General features: G+C 45.9%; 1 protein-coding gene across 1 annotated transcript; it reads left to right on the top strand.

Annotated features, from left to right (window-relative positions):
• Positions 1-4,700: 4,700 nt before the first annotated feature.
• ZNF394 (zinc finger protein 394) lies at positions 4,701-12,125 on the top strand (the record flags this gene model as incomplete). The annotated part of the gene is made up of 3 exons (XM_082856831.1): positions 4,701-5,111; positions 5,890-6,016; positions 10,729-12,125. 3 exons carry the CDS (start codon positions 4,701-4,703, stop codon positions 12,123-12,125), a joined length of 1,935 nt encoding a protein of 644 aa, XP_082712957.1.
• Between the last annotated feature and the right edge of the window lie 6,228 nt (positions 12,126-18,353).

Here is an 18,353-nt window from a genome sequence, read left to right as displayed (position 1 = left end):
AGCCTCAGTCTTGCGGGCCTATCAGAATGCGGGAGAGCAGGGAGGCGTTTCCTCGGCGACCCCAGTGGAAGGCTGAGCGCGTCCGGAGAGAGTCCCCCGCTCCGGGCTGGGGAGAGTAAGGGCTGGAGCTCTGAATCCTTGCAAAGTGAGAGGAGCCGTCTATTCAGGGCCTCTCTAGCCAAGGGGATCCCATCCTTTTTTTTTTTTTTTAACGGCGACGTCTGTATTTATTGGGTAGAAGGGCCGGGTGCTGGGGTTTGAGGTTCATAGTAACTCCGAAGCCAACAGGTTGCAGCAAGAGGAGCCGCGAAGCACAGATTTTCACTAGAGATAAGCAACTTACTCTCTCGGGATCCCATCTTTAATAGTCTCGTTTTTGTATCCGTTTGCAAAGCTCTTCGACAGGCACAAGAGTCACTGTCTTACAAGTGATGAAGATGAATGAGGCTCACCGACTCCACTCTGAGTGGCATATATCCTTGGATACTCCAGGCGTTATTTTTTTAGCGTATGTTGTGAATTTTCACTCATATCAGGGATGGAGTTTTGAGAATGCCTTGCTCGTGCCGTGGTCTACCTTATGGGAATGAAGAAATGCAGAAAATCCCCTACTATCTCCAGAGAGACCTGGAGACGCTTAAATTGACACTGCGGTATGTTTGGTGCAATGTAGTATCTGTATTTCCCTTTTTACATTTAGAATCGTCAAAAGTTCAGACAAAAAAAAAAAAGTAAAACCAATGAATCACTGAAGTGGTAATTAGTAAAAGTTTATTGTGCACACACCAAAAAGACAGCAAACTGGGAGCATTCAAACCAAAACAAGGAATGAGGCTCAGAAGTATATTGTTTTAAAGTATCTTATATAGTGTGGAGGCAGTGACTGTTTATTCTTCACAGAGATTGGTTACAATATTAGAATTTTCTTAAATGAAAGGGAATTGGTTAGCGGTTACTTCTTATCAATTTGGGGTAACAATTTAAGTTTTGCTTATGGTTTTCAGAGGCATAAGCAGAAAATACCCAGGTCACTGTAACCTGGCTTGTCTTGCAAATTAAGTATGCTAATAAGTTAAGCTTTGCTCTTATTTTTTTATTTTATTTTATTTATTTTTTTATTTTGGCTGCGTTGGGTCTTCGTTGCTGTGTGCGCGCTTTCTCTAGCTGTGGCGAGCGGGGGCTGCTCTTTGTTGCGGTGCGCGGGCTTCTCATTGCGGTGGCTTCTCTTGTTGTGGAGAAAGGGCTCTAGAGCGCAGGCTCAGTAGTTGTGGCGCACAGGCTTAGTTGCTCCGTGGCATGTGGGATCTTCCGGGACCAGGGCTCAAACCTGTGTCCCCTTCATTGGCAGGCGAATTCTTAACCACTTCGCCACCAGGGAAGCCCAAGCTTTGCTCTTATGAGTATAAATTTCTCTTCCTTCTTGGTACCAAGAATAGGTGGATTTCTCCTAAGCCACTATAGTAGTTCGCTTTTACCTGAGATACACTGTAAATCACGTAACTGATCTTGTTTTCTTCTTGCTTTGGCTGCTGAGGTTTCTCAAAGCCAAACTGTGGGCTACCTTTTGCCAGTAAACAGCAGTTTACAGTGGGCAATTTCTAATCCCATCTTATCCCTGGCTCCATCTTATTTATTCCTGCCCTGTTTTCCTTTTCTCACTTTCTCCCCTCACTTAATTATTTTTAAAAGATGAGGCAGCTAGCATTCTTCAATTAACTTTTTTGAACAAAGCATCAGAAAAGGCATTGGGAACAGAGAAATATGTCATTCAAGGATATCAGTGAGAGCAGATGAAAGCACTTGATATTCTGCAGATGAAGGCAAAAGTTACATTACAGGAGAAAGGGAGATAAGAGCTAAGCAAATCACTATATCATGATCAGGGTCCACAGTCACACAACCCAGAAGCAGGAACTAGTGGAGCCCGGACTGGTAATCAGCTAGTAAGGAGACCTACATCTCCTCTCACTGGGAGGAGATGAAAAATCCTTGAACTGCCTTCATAGAACGTGATATTCTCTTCTGTATTCCGTTACTAGTTATATAGGTGGATATTGTCTGGAGCTAGATTTGCCTATACTATAAAGGGTTCTCTTATTTGTGAATTTGCATTCTGTCCAATTCCCTTGCCATCCTTGGCCACCCAACCCTACTCAAAGCCTTGTCCTGCAATACTGGGAAAAGAGCTTTTGACTTCCTGCCAGACTGTGATAGCATTCCCACACAGATGAAAAAGTAGACTTGTGCAAAGTTTCTGCCCCCAGGGACTTTCAAACCCCCTGGAGAGATCAGATGCAAACATGTGACAAGTTATGTCATTAAATTATTACATGTTGGGACTTCCCTGCTGGTCCAGTGGTTAAGACTCTGTGCTCCCAATGCAGGGGGCCTGGGTTTGATGCCTGATCAGGGAACTAGATCCTGCATGCATGCTGCAACTAAGAGCCCACATGCCGCAACTAAAAGATCCTGCAGGCCACAGCTAAAGATCCCGCAGGCCACAAAGAAGATCCCGCACGTGGCAACGAAGACCCAGAGCAGCCAAATAAATAAATATTTAAAAAGTATTACATGTTGCTCTAAATTTGTAAAATGATGAATATGAGCCTTGTGAGTAGTGAATTTTTTCTGTGTAAGTGGATGGGACATAAAAATTAATCCCAAAAAATCTGCCTTTTCCTGTTTTTTTGTCCTGTTAATGTCCAATCAAAACAGATCACAACAGGCTAATACAGCCACTTACCTGCTAGAGCCTAAAGTAGGGGTTGACTGCCTGTGCTTTTGCACAAACTATGGTTAAATCATTAGTTTATAATTTAAACTTTAGTCCACAGATATGTCATATGGAATCCTGACCCTGCCTGGGACTTTGCATTCATAAATGAGGACATTAATTGTACAATACTTATTGAAATAAATGATATTTTAAATGCATTTACCCATAACATAACTTAGATAATTCTTCATTTGTTAAATAATGCAGATGATTTAATGTAAATATTAAACTAATGTATAGTATCCTTCATTTCTGTTGCATGGTTTATTTTTCTGAACACTGGCACAGAAAAGAAGAGGTGGGGTGGCAGTGTCCATGCAGATACTTAAAATGAAGTGAGGAAGAGGGAGTAAATGATAGAGCAGGGGAGTAGGGCTTAGAATAGGACAAAATCCTTGGCAACCTGGATACTGTGAAGCATTGCAAGGAAGCTGGGCATAGGAAATCTGAAGTTGGAGGGGATGATACAATCTACTATGGATTTATTGCCTATAAATTTAACCCATTTTAAAATTAAAGGGACTTGCCTGGTGGCACAGTGGTTAAGAATCTGCCTGCCAATACAGGGGACACGGGTTTGAGCCCAGGCCCAGAAAGATCCCACATGCCGTGGAGCAACTAAGCCCATGTGCCACAACTACTGAGCCTGTGCTCTATAGCCTGCAAGCCACAACTCCTGAGCCCGTGCGCTGCAACTACCCCGTGCACCTAGAGCCTGTGTTCCGCAACAAGAGAAGCCGCTGCAACAAGAATCCCACGCACCACAACAAACAGCAGCCCCCGTGCAGCAACGAAGACCCAACGCAGCCAAAAATAATAAATTTATTTTAAAATAATAATTTTTAAAATTAAATTAAATTAAAATATGTCCTCAGTCCACATGGACTCTTTAAGCATTAATGTGAAGCTTAATCTCTTCTGTGAAGTCTTTCACTGTACCCTCTCCATTAGGCATGGTTGATTATTTCCACCTCTGGTTATACAACTAGACACTGCATACACCTCAAAGTACTGCATTTACCCCACTGTCCTGCAAGGATTTGTTTAAGTGTCTGTCTCCCTTAGGAGACTGAACAACGGAGGACGGGGACTATGTCTTCCCAGTTTTGTGTCTGTAGTGTCAAGCACGATGCCTGGCATGTAGAAAATACTCAACAAACCTTTCTTGCATTAAATGAATACCCAGTGGATGAATGACCACTTATTGTACAGTTGGAACTTTAACTTTCCCTAAAACAAAATTTACAAAACTTTATTCACAGATAATGTGTTAAAGAATGACATTCACTTTTAATTTTTGGCTGCGTTGGGTCCTCGTTGCTGCGCGTGGGCTTTCTTCTTAGTGGCGGTAAGTGAGGGCTACGTCTTCATTGCCGTGCACGAGCCTCTCATTGCGATGGCCTTTCGCTGCTCCGCATTCTCCCGAGCCTAAAGCCTCGAACTCGTCTCCCCTGCGTTGGCAAGCAGATTCCCAACCACTGCGCCACCAGGGAAGCCCCCTTCATTTTTAAAGGGAGAATATCCTTTAGTTCGGTAACGTTAAGGACTATAAGCGCCACATTAAAATGTACTCGTGCAGAGTATCTCTGAAGGGTGAGGACAGCGAACCACCGAGATGCACCTCACTCCTCCGGGGAGCCTAGAGAGGCCCCGGAAATGCCCGGGAGGGGTGGACACAGCAGGGAGTCGGGACGCACTTCCTGCTGGGGCTATTCCTGCTGGTTTTTGTCACGGGACTTGTCAGCTTCTGGGAGGAGTAGCTGCGGATAGGAGGGGGCTGGGCAAGGTGGGGGCTTGTTAGGGAGGGGACGGTGGGCAGCCGCTGCTTTGGGGAGATCCGATGAGCTCCGTGGCTTTTTGCTGGGTTTGCTGTCATTTCACCTGAAGGCAGAACTCCGGGAAAGTGCGCACTTGCAGGAGAAGGATGAGTTGGATCTGGACCGCAAGTCAAGGCAAGGTCGCTCCTCTGCCCCTGAGTGATGGACCTTGGATAGTGAAAGTGGAGGAAGATTCACCCGGAGGTGGGGAGTCCGACCCACCAGGGGACTGTCCGGATCCCGAAACTTCCCGACGGCATTTTAGGCGGCTCCGTTATCAAGAGGTGGCCGGACCCGAAGAGGCGCTGAGCCGACTCAGGGAACTTTGTCGTCGGTGGCTGAGGCCCGACGTGCACTCGAAAGAGCAGATCCTGGAGCTGCTGGTGCTGGAGCAGTTCCTGACCATCCTGCCCCAGGAGCTCCAGGCCTGGGTGCGCAAGCACTGCCCGGAGAGCGGGGAGGAGGCTGCCGCCTTGGTTTGGGCTCTACAGAGAGAGCTTGATGAGACCTCACGCCAGGTGAGGAGTGAACGTGTTCTGGTGGTGGGAATGGAGGTGTGAGGGATGCTGTGGTCTTCATAAGTTCTTTCCTTATTACATTTTGCGTGAACTTTAGGATGTATATGAAACATGAGCCCTTTAACCTAATGGGACGTCACACCATCTCCAGGTGGGTAGGGTCAGAGTTATTAAACCGTAGGACACCCAGCTGGTGCCACAGAATTGCCTGACCTGTGGAAATGCACACACCTGGTGTCAGAAGTGAAGGAGTGTTGTAGTGAATATTCAGAGTACTGAGAGCAGAGGAGACACACAGGAGTGTGGTTTTCCTTTACAAGGAAAGGAGAGGCTCAGGGGAAAACACATTACTGCTGTTGGTGAGGTACCTTCCTCTGAAGATAGATCTTTGTATCCATTTCACAGGTGAGGAAACAGCATCTGAAAGCCAGCACTGCAACTCGGGACTCTGGTTAACCTGTATATTTTCAATCCATATCAGGTTTCTGCTTTGATAAATGACAGCAGTATAACCCAAATGAATATTTTGCTCTCCCCCCAAGTTAGTGTAGACAGTTCATAAAAAGGCTTTTCAGGATTGCAGGAGAATGCCAGCTTCTGTTTTTAGTCACTTTGCAACTCCCGCATCGGTACAAGGCTCACTGATAAAGACTCCGTTGGTCGTGACTCGGTTTCTCAGCGCTCGCAGACTCCTCTCTGGAGTCCGGCTTCATCCTGGCACTGTTGGTGACGCCATCCTGGGACGGCAGGTGCTGAGGGAGGTCTTGTGTTGTTTCAGGGGTTGGTGACAGTCCAGGATGTGGCTGTGTCTCTAACCTGGGAGGAGTGGGAGCGTCTGGGCCCAGCACAGAGGGACCTCTACAGGGAGAGTGCGCCAAAGGATTATGGGAATGCAGTCTCGCCAAGTAAGTGCCCTGCCTTTGCTTGTTTCCAGCTGTGTGATTCGTGGAGGTCTTGCTTCAGTAAATCCCCCAGCCAGCCTGCCATTCAGACACAGGTTGAGAGCCTTCGAGTCCCTTTTGTGACCCAAGCAAGACGTCTCTGTTCTGTATTGTTAGGTGATAGAGTCAGCTTTTTATTTTGGTTCATTTTTTAATAAAAATACATAAGAAAGTATAAAAACATAGAATGAGCACCTGAGGATTAACCACCCAGGTTTATCGAATTTTAATATTGGCTATGGCTTCATTTTTTTTTTCTGAAGAGATAATATATTAACAGCCATAGCTATAGGTGAAGCTCTGTGTACCTTCCCTGAAAGCTCTACCCTTGATCCTTCTCCAGCGGTAGCCAATATCCTGACTTACCATTTCCATGCTTGTTTTATATTCTTTCTACTTATACATGTAGCCACATATACACACTCTCTCTATATAAATGTATGTAAACACGTAAATATGTAAACATGTAAACGTATGTAGTATTTTTACATGTTTTTATAGTATATAAATTATATTACTGTATGGTTCTTTTGCACCTTGGCTTTTTTCTCAACATTGCATTTTTGGGATTTATCCATGTTGATGCGTGTAGCTCTAGTTTATTCATTTTAACATCTATATATTTCATTGTATGACTATTCCAATATTTACTTATCCATTCTCCTGTCAACGGACGTTAAGGCTTCTAGTTTTTCACCATTACACACAGTATTATACCAAACGTTCCTGTCTCTTTCTCCCTGTGTTCATATGTAGGAGTCTCTGAAGAGAATATACTTAGGGATGTTTGCCCATCTTGCTGTCCAAAATGATGGGAGCCAATCTGTACTCCTACCAGCCGTATATGAGAATTCTTCTTTCTCCACACCCTTGGCAACATTTGGTGTTCAGCTGACAGCACGATGTCTTAACCCAGTAGCCCAAGTGTTCCTTTTAGAATGTTGGTTTGCATCACACCTCTGCTCATAACCTGAATACTCCTCATTTCACGCAGAGTAAAAGCCTGTGGTGCCTGATGGGACGTGGCCCTGTTCCCTTCTGCTCTCCCCTCACTTACGCCCCCAGCCTCACTGACCTTGCTGCTCCTTGAGCGTGGTGGGCATCCTGCCTCACGGTCTTTGCTCTGACTGCTCCCTCTGCCTGAAATATTATTCCTCCGGATCTCCACCAAACAGACTCCCTGGCTTGTTTCAAGCCTGTGCTCACATCTCACTTTTCGGCGAGGCCTGACCTGACCGTGATGTTAATACATGATTCCTGCCATCAGCCACCTCACAGATCCCTCGCCTTGCCTGACATGGTCCATAGCATTTATTACCCTCTGACATCCTATATATTTGACTTTATGTTCATCTGCTGACATTCTGGAATGTCAGCTCCACCGGGGGAAGGATTTTTGTCTGTTTTGTTCATTTATATCCCAAGTGCCAAGAATAGTGCCTGGCACAGAGTAGGTGCTCAGTAAGTAATACTGTTAGGATTAATGAATGGTGTATCCTTATCTCCTCTCCTTTCCTCCACTATCTTTTAAATTGTTTTGTGGCTGTTCTTTATGTTTTTGATACTAATCCTTTGTTATTTTATTGGTTATAGAGGTGGCTTGTCTTTCTAACCATGGCATTTTTGTTATATAAAATTTTGAAATTTTAATATAGTCAAATTTTTCAATCTTTTACTTTATGGTTTGTGTTTTCCGAATCTTCTTAGGAAAATAGGCCCTTCTCAATCCTGATTCCAACTTTGCAGAGACAATAACTTTAAAATCTTTTCACCCCTTCCAGTGGTATTTATTTTCATATTTCTAAATAAGATGCTTATTCTGCTGGGTTTTTGTTTCTCAGTTTCAGTTATTATCTCTTGACTGCCTGCTAAGGAAGACGGGGTCCTGCCTCCCCAGCATGCTCACATTTACAGTCCGTAATTCTCTCAGCATAGTTAAATCAGTCTGTTTTTTGTTAAGGGAGTGTTTCAGTATTATGCCTATATAAATATTATCTATATTCACCCACCTAATATGTATGACTGTAAGTCTTTTCCTTTACAGCTTTTAGTTTTTCCCAGAATTAATAATGCCTCATTCTGCACGTGCCTCCTTTTCCAACTCCTGAGCACCAGTTCACCCACAAACTCTCTGTTAGAAATGTAAACCCCTCTCAGTAAGTTCAGATTCATCAGATGGGCCATCAGTTTCATTCTCCCCTTGGAGAGTTCCTCCTCAAGCCTCCTCTGCTCCAGGCTGGATGGGCTTCTCCAGGTCAGTTACACAGCTGTTGTCCTAGAACGTTCCTTCACTCTCACCTTTTTCTCTTTCCCGGATCCCATACGATTTTCTTCCTTGGTTTACCCCCTCCATTTGATATAGAACGACCTCCAGTATATTACAGAGAACATATACTTGGGAACTCAATGCATGTCTAAACGCCTTTATTCCTCTCTCACATCCAGATCATGGTGTGGCTGGATGTAGCATTCTACTTTAGAAATGACTCTACCTTTGAATTTTGAAGACGGTGGATTTTGTAACTAACTTGCCATGTTGCAATTGAGAAATCTGATGCTACAGTGATATTTTATCCTTGGTGTGTCATCTGTTCTGTGCAGAAGCCTTTAGGAGCTTTTCTTTATTCCTGCTGGTATGAAATTTCACAATGGGTGTGGCTGGGTGTGAAGTTTCTTTTTTCATTCACTGTTCTGAGAGTTGGTGGGCCCTGACAATATAGACGCTTGCATCTTTGAGTTGTGAGAAATTTTTTGTAGTATTCTTTTATTTTATCTATTTATTTTTATCTCATTTTTTCCTGTTTTCTTTCTGGGATTTCTTCCAGTTGGATGTTGGAACTCATGGGCTGATCCTGTAGGGTTCCCTACCTCCTTCCCATTTCCTTATCTTTTCTTTCCCTTTCTGGGAAATCTCCGTAGCTTTATTTTCCAACTCTTAGGTTGAAATATTTCTGCTCTCACTAATATTTTGAAGAGCTTTTTCTTTTTCTTTAAACATCCCTTTTCTTTTCTTTCTTTTTTTTTTAAGATTTTTTTGATGTGGACCCCTTTTTTTAAAGTCTTTATTGAAATGGCCACAAGACCACCCCTGTTCTATGTCTTGGCTCTTTGGCCGCGAGGCATGCGGGATCCCAGCTCCCTGACCAGGGATCGAACCTGCACCCTCCGCATTGGAAGGCAAAGTCCCAACCACTGGACCACCAGGGAAGTCCCGAAATATCCCTTTTCTTATTTTTTTAAATAGATTTATTTATTTATTTATTTTTGGCTGCATTGGGTCTTCGTTGCTGGGCGCGGGCTTCCTATAGTTGCGGTGAGCCGGGGCTACTCTTCATTGCAGTGCGCTGGCTTACCGCTGCGGAGCGTGGGCTCCAGGCATGCGGGCTTCAGTAGTTGTGGCACTCAGGCTCAGTAGTTGTGGCTTGGGGGCTCTAGAGCGCAGGCTTAGTAGTTGTGGCACATGGGCTTAGTTTCTTCGCGGCATGTGGGATCTTCCCGGACCAGGGCTCGAACCCATGTTCCCTGCATTGGCAGGCGGATTCTTAAGCACTGCACCACCAGGGAAGCCATATCCCTTTTCTTATAGCTTCCTTGTTTCCTGGGTGCAGTATTGTCTCTTATTTATCTGCGAATATTAATTATAGGTTATTCAGTTTTCTCTCATTTCATGGATTGCATGTTTCATTGGCATTTCTATCAGAGGTTTTCCTGAAATGCTGGTAACCTTTCACTTTCTGTTTGTGTTTAGCAGTTAAACCCAAGTATTCTGACTGGAAACTATTGGGAAGGACTTGTGAACTGTAATCTTCAGGACAGGGTCAGGCATCAGGTGCTGTTTTACCTGGAAATTCCCACATGTCAGTGTCTCTGGGTCTTTGGCCCAGGCTGCTAAGTTTTCCCGTAGAGTGATTCAGTCAACAGATATTTCATTGCGTGCAGATAAGCCAGGTGCAGTTCTAGGTGGGAATCCAGTAGGGACTAAAGCCTATGAAATCCCTGCCCTTTCTGTCAGGAGGATGTCAGGCTCGGGGCTGACAGTTTGAGCCTGAACAGAGGACAGTGCATGGAGGTTCCACCAGTGTGTCCATTTTCACTTGACTCTCCTCATGGGAAGGTGGTACCTGTCCCCTGTTCTCAGCTGTGCCTCATGTCCCCAGTCCTGAATTTATCTGGTTCAGCCTTCCTGGAGAGTAAACTGCAAGAATTCTGGACTGGGGGATGGAATCCTTCACGGACTTTCCATCAGTCCTAGATTTACTGCCTACCCAGAGCCTGCCTTCAGACTGGAGGCACCTGGTGTGTCTGTTACTGTAGCTCATCTCTCTTAGTAAAGCATCCTGCGTGCATGGGATAAAGGTTGTACCGTCTGTGTCAACACCTTCTCCAGTAGTGCCTCGTGTAATACAGTGATTCACACGACAGTGCAGTGGGGCTGGGGCAGGAGAGACGGGTTGGCCGGCGGAGGCACAAGTATAAAAGGAAAGAAACGGGGTTTGTACAGGTAAATGTGAGCACATCTGACAGGTTAGTTAAAATAATTTAACTTCAGGAGTGGTTTCATGGAGGACATTAAAAGGGCTTTGGCCGGGGTTGGGGGGGGTGTTTTTCTGCTAGCACTTTCTTATTCACTCTTGTGCAAGGATGAAATGTCAGCAATCTGTATCTTAATGTTTCAGGTTTGGAAACCAGAACTGAGAACAAAGAGTTGATTCTAAAGCAAGAAATTCTAGAAGAAGTGGAGCCACAAGGGCAGCTACAAGAGTCCCAGGAGAAGGGGCCCCTGTCTACCGAGTGTGGGGTTGCCCATGAGGACAGGATAGAAAAGCCATCAGGCGACCCCTCACTGCTGAAACTTGAAAAGCCTCCTGAAGATCAGGGAGCCACCAGCATCTCAGATCTCAAGAGTGCTCCCAGAGAAGAGGGAGGCTCCAAAAAGAATGAATTGGGGACTAGTGCCAGAAGTTCAAACTTCGTTCCTGCTCAGCACATCCAGACAGCAGAGAGACCCATTACCGGTGATGAACGTGGGAACTATTGCAAACACAGGTTAGATACTGTGAAACCTCATGAATCTCCTGACAGTGGGGAAAACTACCATCATTCAAGCCTACTTGAGGCGCAGAGGCGGTTCCATGAAGAAAGACCTTATACGTGTGACACCTGTGAGAAGAGTTTCAAACAGCGTTCCGACCTCTTTAAACACCAGAGAACCCACACCGGGGAGAAGCCCTATGGGTGTTCTGTCTGTGGGAAAAGCTTCAGTCAGAGCGCTACCCTCGTTAAACACCAGAGGACTCACACTGGAGAGAAGCCTTACACCTGCCCCAAGTGTGGGGACAGCTTCAGACAGAGCTCAAATCTCAGTCGGCATCAGAGAGTCCACATGGGGGAGAAGCACTACATGCGTCACGAGTGCGGGGAAATCTGCCGTATCTCCAACCATTTTAGACATCAGAGGACACACCAGGGAGAGAGACCCTACACGTGTGAAGAGTGTGCAAAGAGCTTTAAACGGTGTTCCGACCTCTCCAAACACCAGAGAATCCACACCGGGGAGAAGCCCTACGAATGCCAAGAATGTGGGAAAAGCTTCAGTCAGAGCGCAACCCTCGTTAAACACCAGAGGACACACACAGGTGAGAAGCCGTACACGTGCCCCAAATGTGGGGACAGCTTCAGACAGAGCTCACACCTCAACCGGCATCAGAGGGTCCACATGGGGCAGAAGCACTACACGTGTCACGAGTGCGGGGAAATCTGCCGTATCTCCAACCATTTTAGACATCAGAGGACACACCAGGGAGAGAGACCCTACACGTGTGAAGAGTGTGCGAAGAGCTTTAAACGGTGTTCCGACCTCTCCAAACACCAGAGAATCCACACCGGGGAGAAACCCTACGAATGCCAAGAATGTGGGAAAAGCTTCAGTCAGAGCGCAACCCTCGTTAAACACCAGAGAACTCACACTGGAGAGAAGCCTTACAGATGTCTTGAATGTGGGGACAGCTTTAGACAGAGTTCACACCTCATCCGACACCAAAGAATCCATAGAAATAAAGCCCCATCATTTTGACATGCTTCTGCATGAGCTGTTTTGTTTCTCTCTCTCTCTTTCTTTCCAGAAACTACATTCTTTGGCTTTTGGAGTATTTCAGTAATCATGGGTCATACTGCCCTGGGCATTACACCCAAGAAAGATTGAGTCCAGCTAGAGTCTAGGGACGCCCTTTGGTAGCGTATTGCCTTGAAGCAGGACTGCGTGAGTCAGGAGCCCCACCAGAACACACTTTCCAGCAGAGCGAGGGCGGAACCATGAGAGTTCTGTCCTTGTCACTCTTCTGGAACCTCTGCTTTTGGACCAAATCTTGTCCCCCCGTGTTGCTTCCCTGAGAATGTATTGCAGTCACTTAGAATTGTCTTTCTACCTAGATGTTAGATATTTTATACTCCAGAACACCTTGTACAGTTCAGTGCCTACAAGAGGCACTCTATATATTTGACTTTTTTAAAAATTAATTTTGCAGAGTCCCTCTTTCTTTCCCATTCTTTCCTTGTTGCATTAAACACAGCTAAGAACTTGGATTAGAGCCTAAATCTATCTGATTATCTTTCTAGTGCTACCCACTGATAATATGCATTGCATCCAAATTTTTGGAATTTTTTTTTAAATTAAGGGAATACAAGTACATTATTGGATATCTGGGAAAACAATAGGGGAAAAATTACCCAAAATCCCAACACCACAATCCATTTGATACCGGTATTTTGGTGTATTTCCTTCTGATTCTTTTTCTGTGCACATTTTTCTATATAACAAAAATCACAGTGTTTATATTTTATATCTTCTTTAGTATTATGTCCTAAGGATTTTACATGGTTTTCCTAAACGTTACGCTTAATAGCTGGTCATTTTCCATCAAGTGGATGTAACAATTCCTTTTGTTGGAAGTTTCAGGTCTGTCTCATTTTTCATTGTTGCAAAAAATGCTGTAGTGAATGTCAGTGTAATTTTAGGATTTGGATTGTTCTTTAGAATCTAATGCTACGTTCAGAGAAGTAGAATTCCTTGATCAGTGTTTTAGTTATTTTATGGCTTTCAATACACCTTTCCCCCAAAGCAAGTGCCAAGTTACATTCTATTATGAGTGTGCCCAGGAAGAAAAAAACATGTTGATAAACTGGTAGCAATCTTCAGCGAGACTCAAAAAGCACTATCTATAAAAGATTGGTAAATTTAACTACACTATATTAGGAAAAGACAAAATAGGAATTACAGCCCATGAAGATGAAAACATACTCAATTACATTAGTAATAAGAAAAATGCAAATTAAGCCACAATTAGATACTATTTCACACCTTACAGATGATCAAACCTTTCAAAATCTGTCAGGACCAAGTACTAACAGAGATGTAGAGTGGTGGGAACTCTCCTCAGCTATTGGTGTGTAAGTTGTTACATTTACTAGGGAAAACAATTTGGTGCTACTTCTTAAAGTTGAACATGTATATAACTTATTTCTAGGTCTTTTCACAGGGAACGAAGAGGCATTTGACATGCTCTTTTGTAAAAGCCCCAAACTGGAAACATCCTGAAAACTGATCAGCCAAAGAGTTTCATAAATTGTGCTATATTCCTGCAGTGGGATACTCAGTGTCAGTGAATATGACTGAACCACAGCTACACAGAGATGCATGATTCTCAACACACATGTGAAAGAACAAGAGTATGATTCCATGTACACTAAGTTCCAGAAAAAGCAAAACTAGGTAATATATTGTCCAGACAGAGATAAGTGGTATATCTACATAACGCAAGAGAATGATTAACCTTTGTTGATGAGGAAGGGAGATGAGACTGGAGAGAATATAAGGGACTTTTGTGATTCTGAAGGTGATTTATTCCTTAACTAGGATGAGGAGGCATGGGTGTTACTGTTTACTGTCATATATATTCATATACTTTTGAACTGTGATCTCTCACAAAAAACATGGAAAGTTTATTGTGAAATATTGCTAACATACACGTGAGTGTAGACTAGAGAGAACAATTTTAAAGAACATTCACATATGCACCACACCGATTAATCAATTCTTAATATGTCATATTTGTTTCATATCATTTTTTTTTTTTGCTGTGCCACACGGCTTGTGGGATCTTAGTTACCTGACCAGAAATCAAACCTGGGCCCCGTGTAGTGAAAGCGTGGAGTCCTAACCACTGGACCACCAGGGAATTCCCTTCATATCATTTTTAAGGAAATAAAACAATATAGGACTTCCCTGGTGACGCAATGGTTAAGAATCCACCTGCCAATGCAGAGGACACAGGTTCGAGCCCTGATCCGGGAAGATCCCAGAAGCCACAGAGCAACTAAGCCCGTGCAACACAACTACTGAGCCCGCGCTCTACAGCCCGTGAGCCACAACTACTGAGCCCACACACCACAACTACTGAAGCCTCCACACTTAGAGCCCGTGCTCCACAACAAGAGAAGCCACTGCAATGAGAAGCCCGCGGAGCGCAATGAAGAGTAGCCCCCACTCGCCGCAACTCGAGAAAGCCCGCGCACAGCAACGAAGACCCAACGCAGCCAAAAATAAAATATAAATACATTAATTTAAAAAACAACAACAATGTATACTGTAAGGCAGTGGTGCCCAACCTTTCCAGCACCAGGGACCAGTTTCGTGGAAGACAATTTTTCCATGGATGGGGGTTGGTGGGGTGGGGAGATGGTTCAGGCAGTAAGGCACGCGACAGGGAGCAGCATATGAAGCTTCACTCGCTCGCCTGCCACTCACCTCCTGCTGTGTGGCCCAGTTCCGGTACTGGTCCTCAGCCCAGGGGTTGGGGACCCCACTGTAAGGGACACTCATGTGCCCTCCCTAATCCCATTCCCCTCACCTTCACGCCAACTCATTACCCAAGGAGAGCACGCTTCTGTAGTTGTCCAGCATCACGTCTCTGTAGAGGTCCTTCTGAGCCCAGTCCAGTGTGTCCCACTCTTCCCTGGTGAAGTACAGAGCCACGTCCTCAAAGGACAGCAACCCCTGGAAACACAGCGACTAACTGCAGCTGCAATTCTTACAATAACTTTGTGAGCTACAGTTTTATTATTACAGATGGTCAATATTTGAGGCTTCTCTGGCCGTTTGGTCTCTGCTGCAGCCACTCAGCTCTGCTCTGGTAGCACAGACACAGCACAGACAACACGAGAGCAAACGGGTGTGGCTGTGACCCAATTGAACTACTCCCGGCTCCAGGTGAGTTTGCCGACCCTGCTCTGTACAACCCTACCTTTCACATCCTGTATTTCTTCTGCCCGGATCTCTCAGGAAAGAGATGGCTCATTCCCATGAGGTCACTGAGGACGGGGCAGCGAGCGGGCCATTCACACAGGGATGGACAGGCTAATGGGACACAGGGATGGACAGGCTAATGGGACACAGGGACGGACAGGCTAATGGGACACAGGGGCGGACAGGCTAATGGGAACCACCCAGGCGGGCTGGAGCTCGTGGGGCTGGCTGTCGTGGGCACCGCTACCCACTAGGTGTGAAGGGGGAGGACGGGAGGGGACACTGGGATCCAGAAAGCTGCTGGAGAAGCAAGACCGGAGCGAGGGGCAGCCCAGCAGGGAGGGACTGAGGGATAAACCCCCAACAGCGATCCCCTCCAGGCGTCTGGTCCCCACCCCATCCCCCTGCCAGAAGCCAACCCGAAGCAAGAGCAAGGGAGCCCGTGGATGGAGAATATAAAGGCCAGCCTCCCAGGGCGCAGACAAAGTGGGGAACGGTGGAGAGTGTCTCCACGGGCCAAACACAGACCGCTGAGCACCGTGCCCACGGCAGAAGTTTCCATCTGCAACTGTGTATCCAGCTCCCGGGGGCCGAGAGGCCTGGCGTCTGCCCCCCACACTCGCCGTGGTTCAGGGGGTGTTCGTGCGGAAGGGCTTCAGCAATAGGAACACCAGCCCCACCCGAGATGCTTCACGCTGCTCCCCTCTGCAGACAGACCCTGAGTCTCGCAAACAACAGGCCTTTCTTTCCTCCTGCCCACACCTGGCCCAATGCTTCATCTTACTTGACTTAGCAGCAGCATTTAACACAGCTGATTACCCCCTGCTCCTTGAAACTCTTTCTTCAACTGGTTACCAGGATGCCAGACTTTTGGCTTCCCCTTGCCTCACTGGCCACATCATCTCAGTCTCCTTTGCTGGTTCCACTTCCCCTGACCTGGAAGTGTTGGAAGCTATAGGCCTCAGTAATAAGATCTCACCTCTTTTCCATCCATACTTATTCCCTTAGTGATCACAGTTTCATAGTTTAAAATACCATTCACACAGATTACTCCCAAATTTAAAGTTCCAACTGGAGTTCTTCCCAGAGCTTTGAGTTTCCAAGGAAAATTCACTTTCATTCAGTCCTCCAGATGTGATTTCCATGAACCTCTGAAGCAAGATGAAAGGAAGAAATGAGGACACACTATGAACACCAAGCTGAGATTTCACGGGAGGGAGATTAAACTCAAACTTGCCTGGAACTCAACAGGAAGGGGCTCTACTGTAGGCAACACTTCTTCTGTGCTCTGTTTTTGGGGCAGAGAAGCATCCTCAGTAGTCATAGCTGGAAGGAGTAGCAAAAAAACCATGAAGGAGATAAACTATACCTTCCCACTTCCAAATTCACTAGGACAAAAGCTATCACAAGACAGATGAATTATATACATAAGGCCTACTCCACTTAACTCAAAAAGCTCAGATAAAGACAATAACATGAAAGTGCTTTGACCAAAAAGTTAAACTCATGGACCCATAATATCTCAACCTTTTGGAATAATCTAATGGGGGTGGAAGAGTATGACCTGTTCTTTGTCACAAAAGCAAGCACTATGGAATATTCTCCCTTCCACGGATTCAGAGGGAAGGGAATGTGGATGAGAACAGAAATGTGGAAAGAGGAAGATGAGACGGGGGATGCTATACAAGGAGCCAAACATGGTACCTTACTGAGTTTCTCTACTTTGGGGCCTTCTCCTGACATGTGTCTGCTTCCCTTTTCTTTCATGCAGAGGCAACTAATCTCATCAAGGGTATTTCTCATCAAGGGTATTTCCTTCACTTGTCCCCACCTTCAACTCCACGTTTATTTCTGTAATTCTTAACTTTTTCTTCAACTCCAATGGTCAGATAATCCATGATCAGCTTCTCTTTGTTGGCCTGTTATTGCTATGACTCCCTCCTTATTCACTGTTTTAGATGAGATAAACATGGACTTTCCAGCAATATATAGTCTGCTTCTTTGTGTATCATTCAGCTCTACCCGAAAGCTCTGGAGAGAGATTTTGGGGTAGGCCTTCCCCTCTCTGGAATTGATTCCTACTCCCTGGGGCATCTCCCTCTACCTCTACTCCTAGGAGGCTTATTATTTTGCTTAGAACCCTTGTAATTTAGCCTAAGTCAACCTTCACAGCTGGAAGACCCTCCTCTGGAGTACTAAGGTCAGTCACTGGATTCCACACCGAAGCAAAAACAGGAGAGCACCGGGGCAGTGAACTGTGAGCTTCAGTCACACACCTGGTTCCGGACAGTGCACAAACTCTCATGAGACCCTCAAGCACAGAAGAGGCCACTAGCTGGCCTGTGAATAATGTAGCAGTAACTGCAAGCAGGGCTCCCACAGTTGCCTTATCTTTTCCTATTCATAAACACCAGGCAATTGATAGATGGGGCCCTTCCTTACGCATTAAGACCCTGAAAATATACAGGCCGGGATTCCCTTCCACGTTGAGTCGAAGCCCAAATACAGGCAGGCCCCAAAACTCTGACAGAGCAAAGCACAGAAGGGGAATGAGTAAGACACGGACCTCATTCTTTGCTTTCTGTCCCCAAAGTTCAGAACCTTAAGAATCTAGGTGGAGCGACAAGATCTAAAGCTAATACCAACGAGAAGCACTCGCGCTCTCCACACCTCGGAAGCCGAGCCCTCGGTCTTCCGCACTCCCCTTCCCAGAATCCCTCGGTGTGCCACGCCCCCTTCAGGCTCCCGGACTCCATTTCCCAGAGCGCTTAGCGGCAACCTCGCTTCCGGGACTCCCCTTCGCTCAGAACAAGGCTCCCGAAGCCGGCTAGCTACCCAGCCGGAAATACCCCAAAGGAGTTCGCGGAGCTCCCGCGGGTGGGACGGGGACGCGGGCAGGGACCAGCCCTGACCCTGCCGAGGCCTGGACCTGAGAGCCCGGCCCGCGCTGTGGTGGGAGGCATTAGAGCCGCGCGCCCAACGGCCGGGTCGCGGAGGTCC

The sequence above is a fragment of the Leucopleurus acutus genome, assembly GCF_964270905.1.
Source record: "Leucopleurus acutus genome assembly, chromosome: 16".
Lineage (NCBI taxonomy): Eukaryota > Metazoa > Chordata > Mammalia > Artiodactyla > Delphinidae > Leucopleurus > Leucopleurus acutus.
Note: the sequence above shows the minus strand (reverse complement) of the source record. Positions and strands in the feature narration are given on the sequence as shown.